The sequence below is a fragment of the Magnolia sinica genome, chromosome 12 (assembly GCF_029962835.1).
Source record: "Magnolia sinica isolate HGM2019 chromosome 12, MsV1, whole genome shotgun sequence".
Lineage (NCBI taxonomy): Eukaryota > Viridiplantae > Streptophyta > Magnoliopsida > Magnoliales > Magnoliaceae > Magnolia > Magnolia sinica.
The window spans coordinates 64,012,142-64,030,925 of NC_080584.1; the positions used below are offsets into that span (position 1 = coordinate 64,012,142).

The 18,784-nt window shown below is 39.2% G+C and overlaps 2 protein-coding genes and 1 long non-coding RNA gene across 5 annotated transcripts in view; all 3 read left to right on the top strand.

Moving 5' to 3' along the window:
* LOC131221518 (receptor-like protein 15) overlaps positions 1–18,784 on the top strand; it is a 60,370-nt gene that overhangs the window by 19,847 nt on the left and 21,739 nt on the right. For 2 of the 3 annotated variants that reach the window (XM_058216805.1, XM_058216806.1), the window contains exon 4: positions 9,249–9,317. The exons of the other annotated variant lie outside the window; for it this stretch is intronic. In XM_058216805.1, coding sequence (XP_058072788.1) covers positions 9,249–9,317 — 69 coding nt within the window. The remainder of the gene's footprint in view (positions 1–9,248; positions 9,318–18,784) is intronic. 3 annotated transcript variants of the gene reach the window in all.
* Positions 89–6,576, top strand: LOC131221520 (uncharacterized). The gene is made up of 2 exons (XR_009159375.1): positions 89–610; positions 6,203–6,576. It is a non-coding gene; the product is annotated as an uncharacterized LOC131221520 (long non-coding RNA).
* Positions 2,715–5,095, top strand: LOC131221519 (cuscuta receptor 1-like). The gene has a single exon (XM_058216809.1). The coding sequence runs from the start codon at positions 3,191–3,193 to the stop codon at positions 4,982–4,984; it is 1,794 nt and encodes a 597-aa protein (XP_058072792.1). The 5' UTR covers positions 2,715–3,190; the 3' UTR covers positions 4,985–5,095.

An 18,784-nucleotide genomic window follows, 5' to 3' on the forward strand; every position in this document is an offset into this window, starting at 1 on the left:
CTCCACAAAGTCCATCCATTTTTCTAGATCATTTTAGGTATAAGCTCAGAAATGAGTCAGATCCAAATCTCAGGTGGGCCACGCCATCAAACACAGTGTGATTCAATGTCCACCACTAAAAACTTTATAGTGCCCACCTTAATGCCCATGATAATTTTTTTTTCCCATCCAATATGTTGATTATGTCACATAGACATGGATGAAGGCAAAGGACAAATATCGGCTTTATCGAAAACTTTTATACCCCACAAGAAGTGTTTCATGGTAGGCCTACATCGCCACTATTTTGTGGTGTGGTACATTTGAGATTTTGGTCTACCTTGTTTTTGGGTTCTTGCCATAAAATGACGTGTAAAAATGCATAGATGATGTAGAGTCCACAGACCACCAATACAGTTGAAGCTACAGCTTTGGTGTCTTTGCCCCATGCGGGAATGCCCTGAGAAGGTGTGTAGTGGGAAATGATGTGGGGCCGCAGATATTCTCGTCACAAATCCACTCTGTTCATCCATTTTTCAAGATCAAGATAGTACAAGTAGAGGAGGATTCTAAAGACAAGGCAGATCGAAAATTCATGTAGCTAGGCTACATCTCATTGAACGATGGGAATGTAAATGTCCGCTGTTGAAACCTTCAGGGAGTGGAGCATGATTTTTATTGGCTATCCAAACGTTTTGTAGGGTTATTACCACTCAGATAAATTGTAGGCACAAATATCATCCTCATAACATACTTTGTGACGGCCACAAAGTTTCATTGCTGACCAATAATTTCTGCTTTTTCGTGTGGTGTGGTCCACATAAAATTTGGATCTCACTGATTTTTAGATTCTTGATCTTTTATTGTCTTGAAAACTTGATGGACGAAGTGGATTTGTTATGGAAATTTTTATGGACCCTACACAGCTTCAAACTAGAGGAACTGAAGGAGCACAGGTAACTTACATCTGTTTTTGAAGGGAGTTAAAGTTTGGTGATAGGTATTTCTACATTACGTGCCGCGCTTTTTGATCATTGCTAGCAACCGACCAGTTGAGTGGCACTTCTGTGGTCTCACCATGATGCATGTGCTATGTCCATGCCATCAATCCATTTTGCAAGATCATTTTTAGGTATGAACCTAGATCCAAAGCTCAAGTGGATCATGCCATAGAAATCAACGGGACATTGATTCCCATCATTGAAACCTTTCATGGGCCTACTGTGATGTTTATTTGTCGTAAAGAAGTGCATCATCCAAAGCTTTTTCAGCTTTTTGGTGGTGCAGTCCACTTGAGCCCCGGATATCCTTCAAGCCATAAAATGAGTTGGCAAAACGGATGGATGGCGCTGGTCGGCATCTAGCTAACCAGTGTCAAAGCAGTGTGAACCCATCGTGATGTATGTGTTCTATCCATGCTGTCCATCCATTTTTCCAGCTTATTTTAGGGCAAAAGCCTAAAAATGATGTAGATACAAAGCTCAAGTGGATCACACCATAAGAGAGAAAAAAAAAAAAAAAAGTGGAGGATTGGACTCCTACCGTTGAAATCTTCTTGGAGCTAGCTATAGAAGTTTTGAATATGTTAATGTTGGTGCTTTCCCTTTATCAAGGTTTATATGACTTAATCAGCTAGTAGGATGGCCAACAAACATTACAGTTGGCTCAAGGAGGATTTTAACTGTGGGACTTCAATCACCACTGTTTGCAGCTGGTATGGTCCACTTGAGTTTTATATCGTTACGGAAATCCCTCTGTAGGAATTTGGCCGGAAATCCACATTCCTGATAGCAGGATACGGCTTCGGTGGTCGATCCAGGGATCGTAGGTGGGAACCTTGAATGTGGACCCTCCATCATGTATATGCCTGATGTCCGCGCAGTCCGGCAGTTTTGAAAACTCATTTTTGGGAAAAATGAAATGGATCCAAATCTCAAGTGGACCATAGTATAGGAAACAGTTGTAATCAACCATTAAAAACTTCCTGTGGGCCACAAAAGTTTTGGATCAAGCTGATATTTCTGTGGTCTCTTCATCCAGTTTTTCATGACATTGTCAACAGGTTGGATGGAACATAAAAATTCCTGTGACCCCAATGAAGTTTTTACTGATAGGGATTCAATGACAACTGTTTCCTGTGACGTGGTCTGCATAAGATTTAGATTTAATTCATTTGGGTATTATGCCCTAAAATAAACTTTCAAAATAGATGGACGGTGTGGATGTAAGGCACATACATCACAGTGGTCCCCGAAGGTAGGATTCCACCAACATGGATCCACCGAAACCGCGCCGGGGATTGCATACTGACGCTGCCAGTACACCATTGGACGGTGCTCTATATGCCCCTCCATCATATATACTCTTATCCATGTTGTCCATCCATTTTTCAAGATCAGTCTAGGGCCTTAGCTCATAAATGAGGGAGATCAAAGTCTCTAAGTAGACCACACCATGGGAAACAGTGATGATTGAACGAACAAGTTCTATCATTTAAAAAAATATAGTCCATGAACCGTATGTAACCCTAATGATATATGATGGCAACCGATTGGATCTCTATCGGTGCAAACTTCAAGCATTTTATTTTAAATATTTTGAAAGTATGCCTTGAGTAGGAAATATCATAAAAGTTACACGGTTACACGAGAAATTTCCTTTTTTAATCGAAAGGTAGCAGCTGAGTCAGCTGACCACTTGCATATTCTACTAATAAATTAATTACATTTCTTGCTTTTGTAGCTTTGTGCAATCTTGAGAATCTTCAAGAACTGGATCTTGGCAGCAATGAATTGGAAGTGAGCCTTCCACCATGTCTCAGCAACTTGTCATCCCTCCAACTACTCGATCTCTCCCATAATAAACTCAGTGGGCAAATATCCTCATCTCTCATCTCTAGCCTCACAATGCTTCGGTTCCTTTCTCTCTCTTACAACCACTTTGAAGGGTCTCTCTCATTTAGCTCATTTGCTAACCTTTCCAAACTTGAGCTTGTGGAACTTTCAGTAGCGGATGATAGCTATCCTGCGGCCGATGCTATAACTTATACCAATCAGTTAGAGGTTGAAACTGAATCCATACATTGGGTTCCTAAATTCCAGTTGAAAGTCCTCACTTATCAAACTGCAACACCAACAAGCTGACTGGTACCATTCCCACCTTCCTTTCCAGCCAACATAACCTGATATCGTTAGACCTTTCCCACAACAACATGAAGGGAAAGTTCCCATCTTGGTTGTTAGAGAATAATGAAAGACTACTAGTTCTAGACCTAGGAAGCAATTCCTTAGTCAGCCCATTCCATCTGCCAACTCATTCTAGCAACCTGGATTTATCATTGTTGGACGTCTCCAACAACCACATCTACGGACAACTTCCCAAAAATATCGGCTCCCTCCTTCCAAATATAGAATACTTAAACATGTCTACAAACGCTCTTCATGGTACTATTCCTTCATCGATGGGCAACATGACGAAACTGTCTTCTTTAGATTTGTCAATAAACAAATTTTCAGGAGGAATACCAGAGGAATTGCCCATGGGTTGCATCTCATTGGAAATTTTGAAGCTATCAAACAATAGATTACAAGGCCTAGTGTTTCCCACTCATTCGAACTTGAAATCGTTGCAGTATCTGTATCTGGATGGTAATAGATTCACGGGGAAGATCTCAGCTGGTTTATTCAAAAGTCAGAATCTACAGAGATTGGATGTTGGTAAAAACAACCTATCAGGTCGTCTTCCTATACAGATTGGGAACTTCACTGAATTGAAGTTGCTTTCCATGTCAGAAAATCATTTTGAAGGTTCTATTCCAGTTGAGTATTGCAACCTCTACAGTCTTTCCCTTTTGGACCTTTCCCAAAATAGAATTATTGGGTCCATACCTTCATGCTTCAGCCTGTCTTTGAGATTCTTACATTTGCAAGGAAATGAGCTCACTGGATTCATGCCAAATGCTTCATCAAAAATCTCCTCCCTTGTTACAATGGACGTCAGGCAGAACAACATATCTGGTAATATTCCAAATTGGATTGGTGCTTTTCCTAATTTAAGGGTTCTTCTCCTCGGAGGAAATAATTTCCAAGGTCACATTCCGCTGCACTTGTGTCAACTGAAGAACATCAGCATACTGGATCTTTCACACAATAATCTCTCTGGACCAATACCACCGTGCTTTGGTAATATGACATTTGGGAGGGCAGAAGAAATTGACTTTTTAACTTTTGTTGTCTCTCGAGGAGTTACCATGATCTCTTCAGGAAAGGATTTGCCTGGATATCGTATTGCTGTTTCGGAGCCTGTTAATGTTGCTAATGTCTCACCAGATGAGGAAGAAGTGGGGTTTATAACAAAGTGGAGGTCTGAAACTTACAAAGGTGGCGTTCTTTACTTTATGTCTGGTGTAGATCTGTCATGGAACCAGTTAACAGGTGAAATCCCACCTGAAATTGGACATCTAACCGCTATTCATGCATTGAACTTGTCCCACAATCAATTAACTGGACCAGTTCCAGAAACCTTCTCAAACCTAAAACAGCTTGAGAGCTTGGACCTTTCTTACAACAGATTGAGTGGGGAGATTCCTCCTCAACTTACTGAGCTCAACTTCTTATCTACATTCACAGTGGCCCACAATAACTTATCTGGCAGGACACCAGACAGGAAGGCGCAGTTTGGCACCTTTGGAGAAACCAGCTATGAAGGTAATCCCCATCTCTGTGGACCACCACTGAAGAGTTGCTTCTCCACTTCTCCGCTACCACCTTCAATGCCAAAAGAGGAGGAAGACAGTTATAACATTATCTTCTACGCATGCTTTTGCGCATCGTGCACCATCTCGTTCTTGGTTTTCATAGCTCTTCTCTACATCAACCGCTACTGGAGAGGTCTGTATTTCTATATGGTTGATGCATGTATCTATTCATGCTACTATTTTGCTTTAAACAGCTACTACTTGGCTTTGGACAACCTTCGCAAGGTTTTCCCCTGGCTACCTGCATAACCTTCAAGCCAGATCAGTTTCTCCGAATAAATGTAATTGTAAGACTATATAATAATCATGTTTATGCATGATGGTGCTTTTATTTGAAACCATGTTTTCCCTTCCTACTGCGTTATGATGTGAAAGTGAATTGAATTCTGAGCGTATGGAATAATGAAGAAGATTGATAAAGCCTAATGAGGAAATAAACCTCAAATTGTTGTTATGTTTCTTTCAAGTCTTACTGGAGAGGCACAATTTGGAGTCCAATTCCTATGAATACTAATCAAATTTTGATTTTCTTATTTCTACTCATAGTATTTGTACTTCAGATTGAAATACCAGCCTAAGCAAGGGTCTTTTGCTTGAGTATTAGGTCCTGTTTGGTAGACCCCTAAAAATAAGTTTATCTTATTTTATTTAACAATAATTATATATATTAGAAATCTAGGCAACTAATACATAACCAGTGTTATGTATTAGAGATACATAATTACTATTAACAAAAATGTGATCAACTTTATTTTGAGGCGTCCCCAAAACTAGCGTTAGAGTTTCATATTTATTGGTAAAACAGGCACGTTTTTCCTACCCAAGCATGAAGAGTATGCTGGACAGAACTTTGGTAATCTGGCGGCTTACGCAGTTTCGCACACCTGATGCACAGGACAATGTCCTATGGGAGATACCATGATGTATCCACAAAGTCCATCCATTTTTCTAGATCATTTTAGGTATGAGCTTAGAAATGAGTCAGATCCAAATCTCAGGTGGGCCACGCCATCAAACACAGTGTGATTCAATGTCCACCACTAAAAACTTTATAGTGCCCACCTTAATGCCCATGATAATTATTTTTTTTCCCATCCAATATGTTGATTATGTCACATAGACATGGATGAAGGCAAAGAACAGATATCGGCTTTATCAAAAACTTTTATACCCCACAAGAAGTATTTCATGGTAGGCCTACATCGCCACTATTTTGTGGTGTGGTACATTTGAGATTTTGGTCTACCTTGTTTTTGGGTTCTTGACATAGAATGATATGTAAAAATGCATAGATGATGTAGAGTCCACAGACCACCAATGCAGTTGAAGGTACAGCTTTGGTGTCTTTGCCCCATGCGGAATGGCGTGAGAAGGTGGGTAGTGGGAAATGATGTGGGGCTGCAGATATTCCTGTCACAAATCCACTCTGTTCATCCATTTTTCAAGATCACGATAGAACAAGTAGAGGAGGAGTCTAAAGACAAGGCAGATCGAAAATTCATGTAGCTAGGCTACATCTCATTGAATGATGGGAATGTAAATGTCTGCTGTCGAAACCTTCAGGGAGCGGAGCATGATTTTTATTGGCTATCCAAACGTTTTGTAGGGTTATTACCGCTCAGATAAATAGTAGGCACAAATATCATCCTCATACCATACTTTGTGACGGCCACAAAGTTTCATTGCTGACCAATAATTTCTGCTTTTTTGTGTGGTGTGGTCCACATAAAATTTGGATCTCACTGATTTTTAGATTCTTGATCTTTTATTGTCTTGAAAACTTGATGGACGGAGTGGATTTGTTATGGAAATTTTTATGGACCCTACACAGCTTCAAACTAGAGGAACTGAAGGAGCACAGGTAACTTGCATCTGTTTTTGAAGGGAGTTAAAGTTTGGTGATAGGTATTTCTACATTACCTGCCGCGCTTTTTTATCATTGCTAGCAACCGACCAGTTGAGTGGCACTTCTGTGGTCTCACCATGATGCATGTGCTATATCCATGCCATCAATCCATTTTGCAAGATCATTTTTAGGTATGAACCCAAGATCCAAAGCTCAAGTGGATCATGCCATAGAAATCAACGGGGCAGTGATTCCCACCATTGAAACCTTGCATGGGCCTACTGTGATGTTTATTTGCCGTAAAGAAGTGCAACATCCAAAGCTTTTTCAGCCTTTTGGTGGTGCAGTCCACTTGAGCCCCGGATATCCTTCAAGCCGTAAAATGAGTTGGCAAAATGGATGGATGGCGCTGGTCAGCATCTAGCTAACTAGTGTCAAAGAAGTGCGGGCCCATCATGATGTATGTGTTCTATCCATGCTGTCCATCCAATTTTCCAGCTTATTTTAGGGCATAAGCCCAAAAACAATGTAGATACGTGGATCACACCATACGAAAAAAAAACAAAGGTGGAGGATTAGACACCTACCGTTGAAATCTTCTTGGAGCTATAAAAGTTTTGAATCAAGTTAATGCTTGTGCTTTCCCTTTATCATGAGCTTATCAGCAAGTAGGATGGAAAATAAACATTACAGTTGGCCCAAGGAAGATTTTAACTGTGGGAGTTCAATCACCACTGTTTGCAGCTGGTATGGTCCACTTGAGATTTATATCTGTTTCATTGCTGCGCTCATGCTCTTATATTAAACTGCCAAAATGGAAGGTCTGTATGAATAAAACACATACATCATGGTGGGGCCCATAAAGCTTTGACACTGCCTACCTGCATGGTGTTCGGTTCCCCAGCCAAACTACATCCCAAACGAGGCCTTAAAAGTTTGCAGTAACATGGAGAGAGAAGACAAGCTGAATGTTTTGACGTGGAAGCTTCTGTCAGCCTCCTCATGATGTATGATGTATCTAGTAGATCCACACTCTCTACCATTTTTCTAAATCATTTTATAGCATGAGCCCAAAAACTAAGCTGATACAAATTTCAAGTGGACCATGCCACAAGAAGTAGTAGGAGTTAGATGCCTACCATTGAAAATTTCTCAAGGACAAAGAAGGCTCGGATTGAGCCGATATTTCTGTTTCCTTTCATCTAGATCTATGCGACCTTATGAACAGGTTAGATGGCAAATAAATGTCATGGTGGACCCTAGAAAGGTTTCAACCATAGTTAATCAATCCCCACTTCTTTCTATGTTGTGGTTCATTTAAGCTTTGCATCTGCTTCTTTTTGACTTATGTCCTAAAATAATCAGACAAGATGAATGGACGGTGTGGATCCAACTCATACATAATAGTGGGCTGAAAGAAATTCCATACGTCAATCGGCTTAGGAGAGAAAATGGGCGTGTCAGAGAAGAAATACCTATATTTAGAAATCCGCGTGTATTTGAGAACTGGAGACAAATGGATGTGCTCAGCTCATTTGAGGGCGTGGTCCTAAAGCTTATTTCTACATACAAGATGAATGGACGGTGTGGATCGAACTCATACATAATGGTGGGCCGAAAGAAATTCTATACGATCAATCAGTTTAGGAGAGAAAATGGGCGTGTCAAAGAAGAAATACCTATATTTAGAACTCCGCATGTATTTGAAAACTGGAGACAAATGGATGTGCTCAGCTCATTTGAGGGCATGGTCCTAAAACTTATTTCTACGCCAAAGGAAACACTGGTGATCAATGACCATGAAAAATCTTGTTGTGGGCCTTGAAAGTTTTAGATTAAGCTGATGTTTGTGTTCTCCCTTCATCCAGATTTGTGTGAAATGTTTGGATGGCAAATAAACATTACAGTATGGCCCACAAGATTCCAAATTCCCCTCAAAATCAAAGGGATGTGAATCTCCTATTTACCGAATCTCACGACACCACTTGTGTAACAAAACTGGCCCCACCATGACATCTCAGTGACATCCACTCCTCCGATATCTGTTCTGCTAGTTGATCTTAGGACATGAGGGCAAAAATGAAGTAATCAAAAACTCAAGTGGACTACAACATGGCAAACGATAAAGAAAAAAATGCCCACCATTAATCAAATGGTATACAGTGCATCACTATGTGCTTAGTGGCATGATTAAATGGTAAAGATCAATGGACTAGATCATTAAACCATGGCCCCTTATTTAGAATTAGATGATTAAGGTCAATGGTCTTAATTAGTAAACCATGGATCCACTTACAGTATAAAGTGGGATTAATTATAAAGAAATTAAACTAAAATTGAGAGCATTAGTTTAGACAATATTTTGAACTTGATTAAGTGGTCATGCCTCACTTACATGTCTGAACTTGCAATCTTAAGGTTTCGGATTTGAAATATAAGAGAGTGAATGGCTCCCTACCCTTCCAATATAAGACCGCTTAGATCGTGCTCATATATGCACGCACATACAGAGTTTAGTCTTTCACACTTATGTCAAAATGGCATTTGAAAATTAGCATTCTGAGTTGCTTGTTTATTCTTGACACCAGCGGTAGGAGATAATAATTGACTCAGCAGTTCAAACTTCTCCTTTAATCCTTTTTGTTTTTAATATTTAAATCTTGACAGGGAACTTGAGCAAACTGGAGGTTCTGGATTTGAGTAATAATCTACTAGATGGTTTCCAAATCCTCCAAGGTATGAGCACTGATTGATGCATGCACACATTCACAGAGTTGTGTCTTTCTTATGCATGTCAAAAAGCCATTTGAAAATTTACATTTCGAAATGCTTGTTGATTCTTGTGATATTATAAGCTTTTAAAGGTTTTCATGATATGACAACCTCACGTGCAGGAACAAAAAAATTAAAAATCAGAGGTTCGTAGGTCCTTACTCATGCCTTCGCAGTGGGTCATGAATTTGAGTATCCATGATGGTATAAAATAGTTATTTGGGGGGGGGGGGGGTTAGTGTGTGTATTAGTAATAATAATACTAATACTAATAGTAATAATAATAAGCTCCGGTGCTCTCCCTTTGAAGTTTCTGTTTTCGTTTTTCATTTTTTAAGGTTTTTGTTGTCTAACTAACGACCAGTCTTTTGGTAAGATTACAAATAAAAACCTTATCCTTAGGTTAATTTCGAATTCATCTGCCCCCCCAGCTCCCTCTCCTTGTAATTTTTCCAGCTTCCTCTTGTATAGCTTTGGCTATGGTTTCCACATGATAGGCGTGCCCCGGATCTTTTTGTTGGGGCCCGCCCGAAGGATTGTTCACCTTAGTTTCTCTTGAATAAAGCTTTATATTATTTTTTTTTTTAAAAAAAAAAGGTTAATTTCGAATAAAGGCCCACCCTTCCAATATACGTGAAAAAGTCTCAATCAGACTTTTTGACTTTAACCCAAGACAAGTGACGGGAAAGAGGGGATAGAGTGAGAAGGCTTTTGGAAATTACGATTTTGCCATTGAACTGTTAGAGAGGCATTAAATCCAGAGGAGTTGCATGTAACCCTTGTTACATGGGGGAAGCAGACGATTAGTGTATTGAGTAAAGTCTGTGAAGTTCACCATAATTTATGTATTTTATCCATTCTGTCCATCCATTTTAGCATATAATTTTAGGACATGAGCCCAAAGGTGAAGGATATCCAAAGCTAAATGGACCACATCACAGGAAACAGTGTGAATTGAACATCTACGATGGAAAAATTCTTGGAGACCATACAAGTTTTGGATCAATCTTACATTTGTGTTTTCCTTTCATCTATGTCTGTATGATATTATGAACAGATTGGATGACAAATAGACATCACTGTGGGACTAGCAAGGTTTCAACAGTGGAAATCATTCTTCTCCCTGTTTGCTATGATATGATCCACTTGATCTTAATATATGCAATGATCTGGAAAAACAGTTGAACAGCATGGATAAATTTACAAGAAAAGGGGCCTTTAGCCTTGGTTCAAAACTGTGGCTAAAAAGGTTAAAAACTGAGGCTAAAGCCTTTAGCCTCAGTTTTGCCTCAGTTATCCAAACCGAGGTTGAAACCCCGGTGGCTAAAGGCTTTAGCCTCAGTTTTAGCAACCGAGGTTAAAATGACTTTTATAGCCTCGCTTCTTCAAGTGAAGCTAAAAGAACCTTTTTAGCTTCAGTTTTCTCGAAATGAGGCTAAATCAAAATTTTAGCCTCCATTGTTTCCAACTGAGACTAAATCCAAATTTTAGCTCCAATTGAAGCTAAATCTATTTTTACACTATTACTCAATCCATGTTGGGCCAACAATCTGGACGGCCAGTTTCTGCATGCCATGTGCATGGTGGGTACATGCATGTACTTCTTTCAATCCACCAATGAATCAAATATACAGGAAAAATGAAAAAATAAAAAATAAATAAATAAATAAAAATAAAAATAAAAAATCTATGATCATGCAATGCTTTGAAGAATCATACGTAAAAAGAATCTGATGCAGAAATCAAAATTCGAACAGAAATCTAAAAGAATATCATCCATTTACCTTGACTCCATACTTTATAGCAACGCCAGCCAACGTATCCATCTTCGAGACGCGGTGCTCGATGCGATTGACACCGGATGATGGAGCCAACAGAAGAATCAACGAAGTCACCATAGTCGAATCGATTGCTCTCTCACTGACCAAATCGTCTGAAAAGGACTGAGAAATTCCATTACTCTGCCCTTAGTCTGCATTTCAGACAATTCGCCCCCCAAAAGGAAAACAATAACCCTAAACGCCACTAAGACATGAAACTCCAGTCCATATCCTCATCTGAAACCCTGGAAAATCCAAACAACGGAATTCCGCACTTATTTACACAGATCAAGGATGGAGGAGGAGGATTCGACAGGGATTTTGCGAAAATACCCTAGATCACTGCAACTAAAGTGGATTTTTTGTGGAAATAGGTGGGATTTGTACCGTTCCAGAGAGAATCTGATGGATAATCGCTAGAAGGGGAGAATTAGAGGCCTGGATTTCGATTTCCAGATCATTTTTCCTTCAGATTTTCCTTCGTAGCAGGATTCACAGCGCTGCGAGAAACGAAAGGCAGAAAAACGTACTTCTGAGAGAGGGGGGTAATGGATTACTCGATTTTGCTTAGGCCTTACCCGAGGTTTTATTCGCAGTTCGTGGAGTAATGACACGTGTCAGTATATTAATGGTGGTGAAATTTTCTGTGGGAGTTTTTTTTTTCTCTCTCTGGTAGTGTATGGTACTAGATACACACTAATAAATCATATACTTCTAAATTTTTTACTTAAATTAGACCGTCTAAAATGTGGAACACACTGTAAAGGAGCTTACATTCCGAAAATCGTATTAGTCGAACAAATATATCCTCTGTTTTGTGGACACTTGTTTATGAAGCACGACCGTTGGTTATGTTTCATTCCAACCATCCAATAAATGTTTCTTAGTCCAATAGTTACATAAATTATAATGTGTTATATTTGGTTTATGACGCACCTAAATTTGTAGGTTTGGCCGGTTCAATTCTAATTAACAGGCACAACGTGTACAATTTTATCAGTTCTTACATATCTTACGTCCCAGTGTGCCAAGAGTATGGGAGCGGATTAGGTGTTGCCCTTACCATAGGGCCCACCTTGATTATTTTTTTGTAAATCCATGCTGTAAATTCATTTTTCCTATTCATTTTATGAATTATTTATAAAAATTAAGAATATACAAATCTCATGTGGACCACAAAATAGGAAGCAGTGTTGATTGAATGTTCACCATTAAAAACTTCCCAAGGCCCACCATAAGTATATCCATAATTTTTTCCAATATAATAGACTTTTTGCCTCGGTTCCTATGCAACTGAGGCTAAAAAGTAGACTTTTGGCTTCGGTTCCTATACAATTGAGGGTAAAAAGTAGACTTTTTGCCTTGCTTCCTAAGCAGGCTAAAAAGTAGACTTTTCACCTCGGTTCCTATGCAATTGAAGCTAAAAAGTAGACTTTTCACCTCGGTTCTTATATAACTGAAGCTAAAGAGTAGACTTTTTGTCTCGGTCCTATCCAACTGAGGCTAAAAAGTAGACTTTTCACATCGGTTCCTATGCAACTGAGCGGTTCCTATGTAACTGAGACTAAAAAGTAAACTTTTCGCCATGGTTCCTATCCAATTAAGGCTAAAAAGTAGATTTTTCACCTTGGTTCCTATACAACTGAGGTGAAAAATGAACTTTTATCCTCAGTTCCTTAGCAATTGAGGCAAAAAAACACATTTAGCCACAATTTTTTCAATTGAGGTTAAAAAATTGTAGCTAAAGGCCTATTTTCTTGTAGTGAAACCACATACATTTATGGTGGCCCAACTGCTCAGTATGATAACTCAGCAAGCAATCTGTTTTTTACATGGAGCCTTTGCGACAGTTGGGCCATTGAACATCCGCGTGACATGCATCCTCTATGATTTTTAGTTCATTTTCTGATGTCAGCCAAAAAGTAAGTTAGATTCAAAACTCAAGTAAGACCGATCCTGCATCCTCACTCTTGCTCAAGTGGTAAACTCTCAGGAGTTTCAACACCCGGTAAAGGGTTCAAGTATCCATAGGTGGTGAAATTTCACTAGCTGAATGTGTGAGGGTGTGTAATAAAAAAATTTTAAAAAAAAAAAAAAGTAAGCTAAATCCAAAGCTCAAGTGAGCCATACTACAAAAAACAACGGGAATACAACGCCCACCCACCGTGGTGCCACATCTGTTTTGGATCAGGAAGATATTTTTATTTTTTTCTTGCATCTTATTAGGAATCACCTTATGAACGGTTGGACGGCATATAACGATAATGGTGCATCTTAGAGAGGTTTCAAAGGGAAGCGGATTGGCTGGTGTACCACGCACCACTAACCACGCTGGTTTGTTGACGTCACCTAGTTGTATGGTTCCCATCATGAGGTATAAGTTATATTTAAACCATCCGTCCTCCACTCAGTGAGCTAGGGGAAAGTCTTGAACTAAAAATTAAGACAGATCTAAAAATCAAGTGGACCACACTGTAAAAAGAACAGTAGGGAATTGAATGCCTACCATTGAAATGCTTTTGGAGGATACAGAAATTTTGGATCAGTCTGTTATTTGGTTTTTTTTTTCTTTCTCTTCATCCAGGTCTGTGTGACCATATGAACTAATTGGATGGAAACTAAATATTATGGTGGGCCCTATAAATGTTTTAACAGTGAAAAACACTGTCCCATTGCTATTTATAGTGTGGTCCACTTAAGCTTTGAAAATTACTCATTTTTTGAAACAAGATCTAAAGTGACCTCGCCAAATGGACGAGCGGTGTAAATATGATAAATACATTATAATTTGGTACAAGTAACTTTGATCTCCTATGAACCGTTCGTACAACCTGATGTTCGAGGAATATGTCAGCAATTTTGTTTTCGCAGACACCTATCCACATCAGGTAGGTTGGTGGTGTGTGGTACACCAGCCAATCCCCATCCGTTTCAAAAGTCCGTGTTTCCATTTACCTTGTTTTCTATAGTGTGGGTCACTTGAATTTTGATCTTCCACACATTTTCAATCACACCATCACATGACATCATTAAACTGTTGGAAGGAGTGGATGTCAGATGGACATTATGGTGGGCGTCGCTGACCTTTGGGCTGCACGGCCACCATGTTAAAATTTTCACACAACTCGGCTTCCGGTTGAGTAGCGGTTTTTGGGTACTGAAATGACGTCACCAAGTTATGTGGGCCCACCATAATGTTTATGTTGTATCCACACTATTCATCCATTTTTAGAGATCGTTTTAGGGTATTAACCAAAGAATGAGTCAGATTCAAAGCTCAAGTGGCACTCAAGGCAGAAAACAGCAGGGACAGTGACAACAACAGTTGAAACCTTCGTAGGGCCTGCCATGATGTTTATTCCAAATCTAACCTTTTTATAAGTTAAAAGAATGACTTAGGATCAAAGGAAAATACAAATATCAGTTTCATCGAAAACTTCTGTGGCCCTTGATAAATTTTTAATGGTAGGCATTCAATCCCAACTTGTTCTTTTATATGGTGGGGTTCACTTTAGATGGGGATCTACCTAATTCTTTGGCTAATGTGTTAGAATGATCTCTCCAGATGAATGGACAATGTGGATGTAACACAAACATCATAGTGAGACCGATGTAACTTAGTGACATCACTTCAGTAGCTAGATTGGCTGCTGTGTGAGTAGCTAATCCGAATCCTGTTGAAGCTCAGCATCTTGGAAACTCGCTGCTTACATGGACAGGTCTTCCCTTTGTGGTACCGGCCGTGATTTGTGTTACCCTTCATCCATCCATTTCACTGACTCACTTTAAAACATGAACCTAAACAAGATAAGATTCAAAACTTAAAATATGAACCTAAACAAGATAAGATCTAAAACTTAAGTAGACAAGAATGTTATTTTTGATGTCTTAAATCGAGTAAGAAATAGAGTACGTCGATGACATTGATAGACTGTTCGATGCCACTTTTGATGACATCGAATAGTGCTCAATCCCATCGAGATTTTCTAGAGTTTCACTAGTTGGTTGCTGGACTAACTAGGCGCTTTCTCGATGTCATCGATGAGTGTTCGATGACATTGAAGATCAGTTCGATGCCATCGAAGATGGCTCGATGCAATTGGAGAAAATCAGATTTTCATGTATTGTCTATGAACAGTTTTAGATTTTGTTCAATGCCATCGATGTAGCTTCGATGCCATCAAAGGATAAGTTTCGATGACATCGAAGAATGTTTGATGCCATCGAACAATTCGGCGCAGATTTTCACAGAGTTGCGATTTTGTGGGATTTATTTCCGATTTCGTTTGAGATTCTTCGATAGCTTCTATATATAGTTGTAAACAGGATTGGGATGGCATTCAAGGGTTTCTAATTCATCCAAAGGGTTTCAAGGGTATAGCAAATGTTAGATTTAAGGTTGTTTGAATTGGGTAAGCTCTCTTCTATTCTAATTTCTGCTTTAATAGTGTTATCTATTACTTTGTGCTGTGGGTTTTTCCTGCAAGGGTTTTCATGTTAAAATTGATGTGTTCTTTTCATCCTTCCTTAGTGTGATTGGAGTACATCACTTGATTTATCTTTATGTGCTTCCACGGTCACCCAACAAGTGGTATTAGAGATAACGTTGGGGCGCAGGCTTGTATTTAAAAGAGAGTAACAATGACTGTTAATTCTAAGTATGATGTACAGAAATACTTGGGTATAAATAATTCTGAATTATGGAAGGTTAAGATGATTAGCTTATTAGTTGAGAAAGGTTAAGAGGCTCTTAAGAAGCGACATGAGTCTATGGATGATGAAGAATGGAGGAAACTTCATAAGAAAGCAAAATTCCTAATCTATTTATGTTTAATGGATGAGGTCCTCTATAATGTGATGAGGGAGAAAACTGCAGTGGAGATGTGAGCAAAATTAGATGACGTCTATGCGAAGAAGTCCCTTAAAAATTGCCTTGAACCTGCATTTGTTCAACTTAGAGATGGCAGAGGGTGGAGATGTCGAGGCCAACATCAGTAACTTTAACAAGATGATTTTCAAATTGCTATGATTCGTTGTGCACTAGTATTTTGTCGCTACGTGTAGACATCATCATATCATCTCTTTAGGAAAAGACCGTGAGAGAGAAAAATGGTAGCATATGGGCCTCTATTGATGCATTATTTATGAGGGGTCAAAATTATGACCGACACACAGGATCTTCCTGGTTGAGATCCAAATCTAAGGGCAAAGGCAAGAGAAAGTTGAAGTACCGGAACTGTGGGTTGACAGGACACATGAAGAAGGATTGTACAAATCCTAAGTCGAAGGAAGAAAACTCAGAGACTTCTTCCAATGAAGCCAACACTACCACGTCTGATGAAAAGATAAGTGGAGGTGATATGTTATCAGTTTCTATGATCGGACACTTATAAGATGATCGTAGAGATGAGTGGATCCTTTACACAGGGGCTTCTTATCACATAACTCGGGAGTTGGTTTGCTAGATACAGGCAGTGCGGTGGTGGACAAGTGTTTATAGGTATGATAATGCCTATAACATTGTGGCTGGTACGGTACACATCAAGATGTTTGTGGGATGGAGCGTACCTTGACTGAGGTGAGGCACACTCCTGATGCGAAGAAGAGTTTGATTTCTCTCGGTGCACTCGAAGCAATAGGGTGCAAGTTCATCGGTTTTAATGGAGCTCTTAGGGCATGTTTGGTCCATGGAATTATATGGTATTGAATTGTATTAGATGGGATTAACATCATTATTGCACAATGATTGCATGTCCCAAAATACCATGGTATTATAGGCATCCAATCCTATGTTTGGGATAAAAAAATTTGTTACGTGAAAACACTGAATTAAGCAAAATCATGTTTGGTGAACCATGGTATTGTAATCAATGGACCAAATTCACAATAGGTGTCATTCACTTGTACATATATACATCGAGAATGTCACGTGTAAATGGTGTATATGAATGGACGACATTGATAAATGCATGCATCAATGTAGGGCTCGCATGTAAAATGGATTTTAAAATTCATAGAAATTCTCCATGAGACCAAATGCAATTCCATGGGACTAAATGCAATTCCATCCACCTAATTCCAACCTTTCCTCTCCTCTCTAAATGCTAAATAGAATTGCACGATACAAAATGCAATTCTATCCCACCTAATCCCATTTAATACCCTAGGCCAAACACACCCTTAAAGTTTCAAAAAGGACACTTGTGGTTATGAGAGCGCAGAAGCATAATAATCTTTACATGTTGATTGGGAGCACTTCGATAGGTAGAGCTGCAGCAGTTGTAGCAAATTCCACATCTGCACGTATGTGGCATGCTCGTCTGGGCCACATGAACGAGCGGGGCATAAAAGTACTTTCCGATTGTTGTTTAATTCCAGATTTTAAAAATTTTGATTTAAATGTATATATGCGAGCATTGTATATATGGTAAATAATCTATGTTATCTTTTAAAACTAGAAAACATACATATAAGGGAGTGTTAGACTATGTGCACTCTAATGTATAGGGGCCGTCGCTTATAGTTTCTGTTGGAGGCTCGTCATGGTTTGTCACATTCATCAACGACTACTCCCAAAAAGTTTGGGTTTATTTTATAAAATATAAATCTAAGGCTTTCACCAAATTCAAATAATGGATGGCCATGGTGAAAAAACATATAGGGCGAAAAGTAAAAGTTTTAAAGACTGATAATGGTGATGAATTTACTTCCAGTAAATTTAATGAATATTGTAGAGCTTAAAAGATCATTAGACACACATGGTGCATCATACACCCGAGCAAAACAGTGTGGTTGAGCGAATGAAATGGACTCTCTTTGAGAGGGCCTGATGCATTATTAGTAATGTCGAGTTGGGTAATGACCTATGGACTGAAACCATTAATATGACTTGCTATTTGGTGAATCGGTCCCTTTTTACGATAATTGACTGTAAGACTCCAAAAAAAGTGCAGAGTGGTAATAAGGTTGGCTACGCAGATTTGCGCATATTTGGTTGTGAGACTTACTTTTATGTACCGTCATTTGAAAGAGATAAGCTAGACCATAAATCCAAAAAGTACATCTTTCTTGGCTATGGTGTTGGTGTAAAAGGTTACAAGTTATATGATAAGGTCACATGCAAGATCATCACTATCCACGACGTCAGATTCGATGAAGGCTCCCTATTCCGCAAGAATGATCATGAGGAGCAAAAAGAACCAGATAGGTTGGTCGTAGACATTCAGGTTGACACAGATGATACTCAGACAGAGACACATGCGTAGATAGAGATATAGGAGTAGGTGGAGCAGCCACCTGTGAGTAGGAATCCACCTCGAGATTGCAAGTTATGATAAGATATATGGACAACTCTAATATCGCATATGCTCTCATTACAGATGAGGGAGATCCATCTACCATTAAGGATGCTCTTGATGAGCCCGATGCAGAGAAGTGAAAGGCGACAATGGACTATGAGAAGGACTCTTTGTACAAGAACAACACATGGGATCTGGTGGAGCTTTCGGTGGGCCAAAAAGTGATCGGATGAAATTAGTTATTCAAAAGGAAATAGGATACATACAAAGCGAGGTTGGTAGAGAAGGGTTACACTAAAATAGATGGCATCAA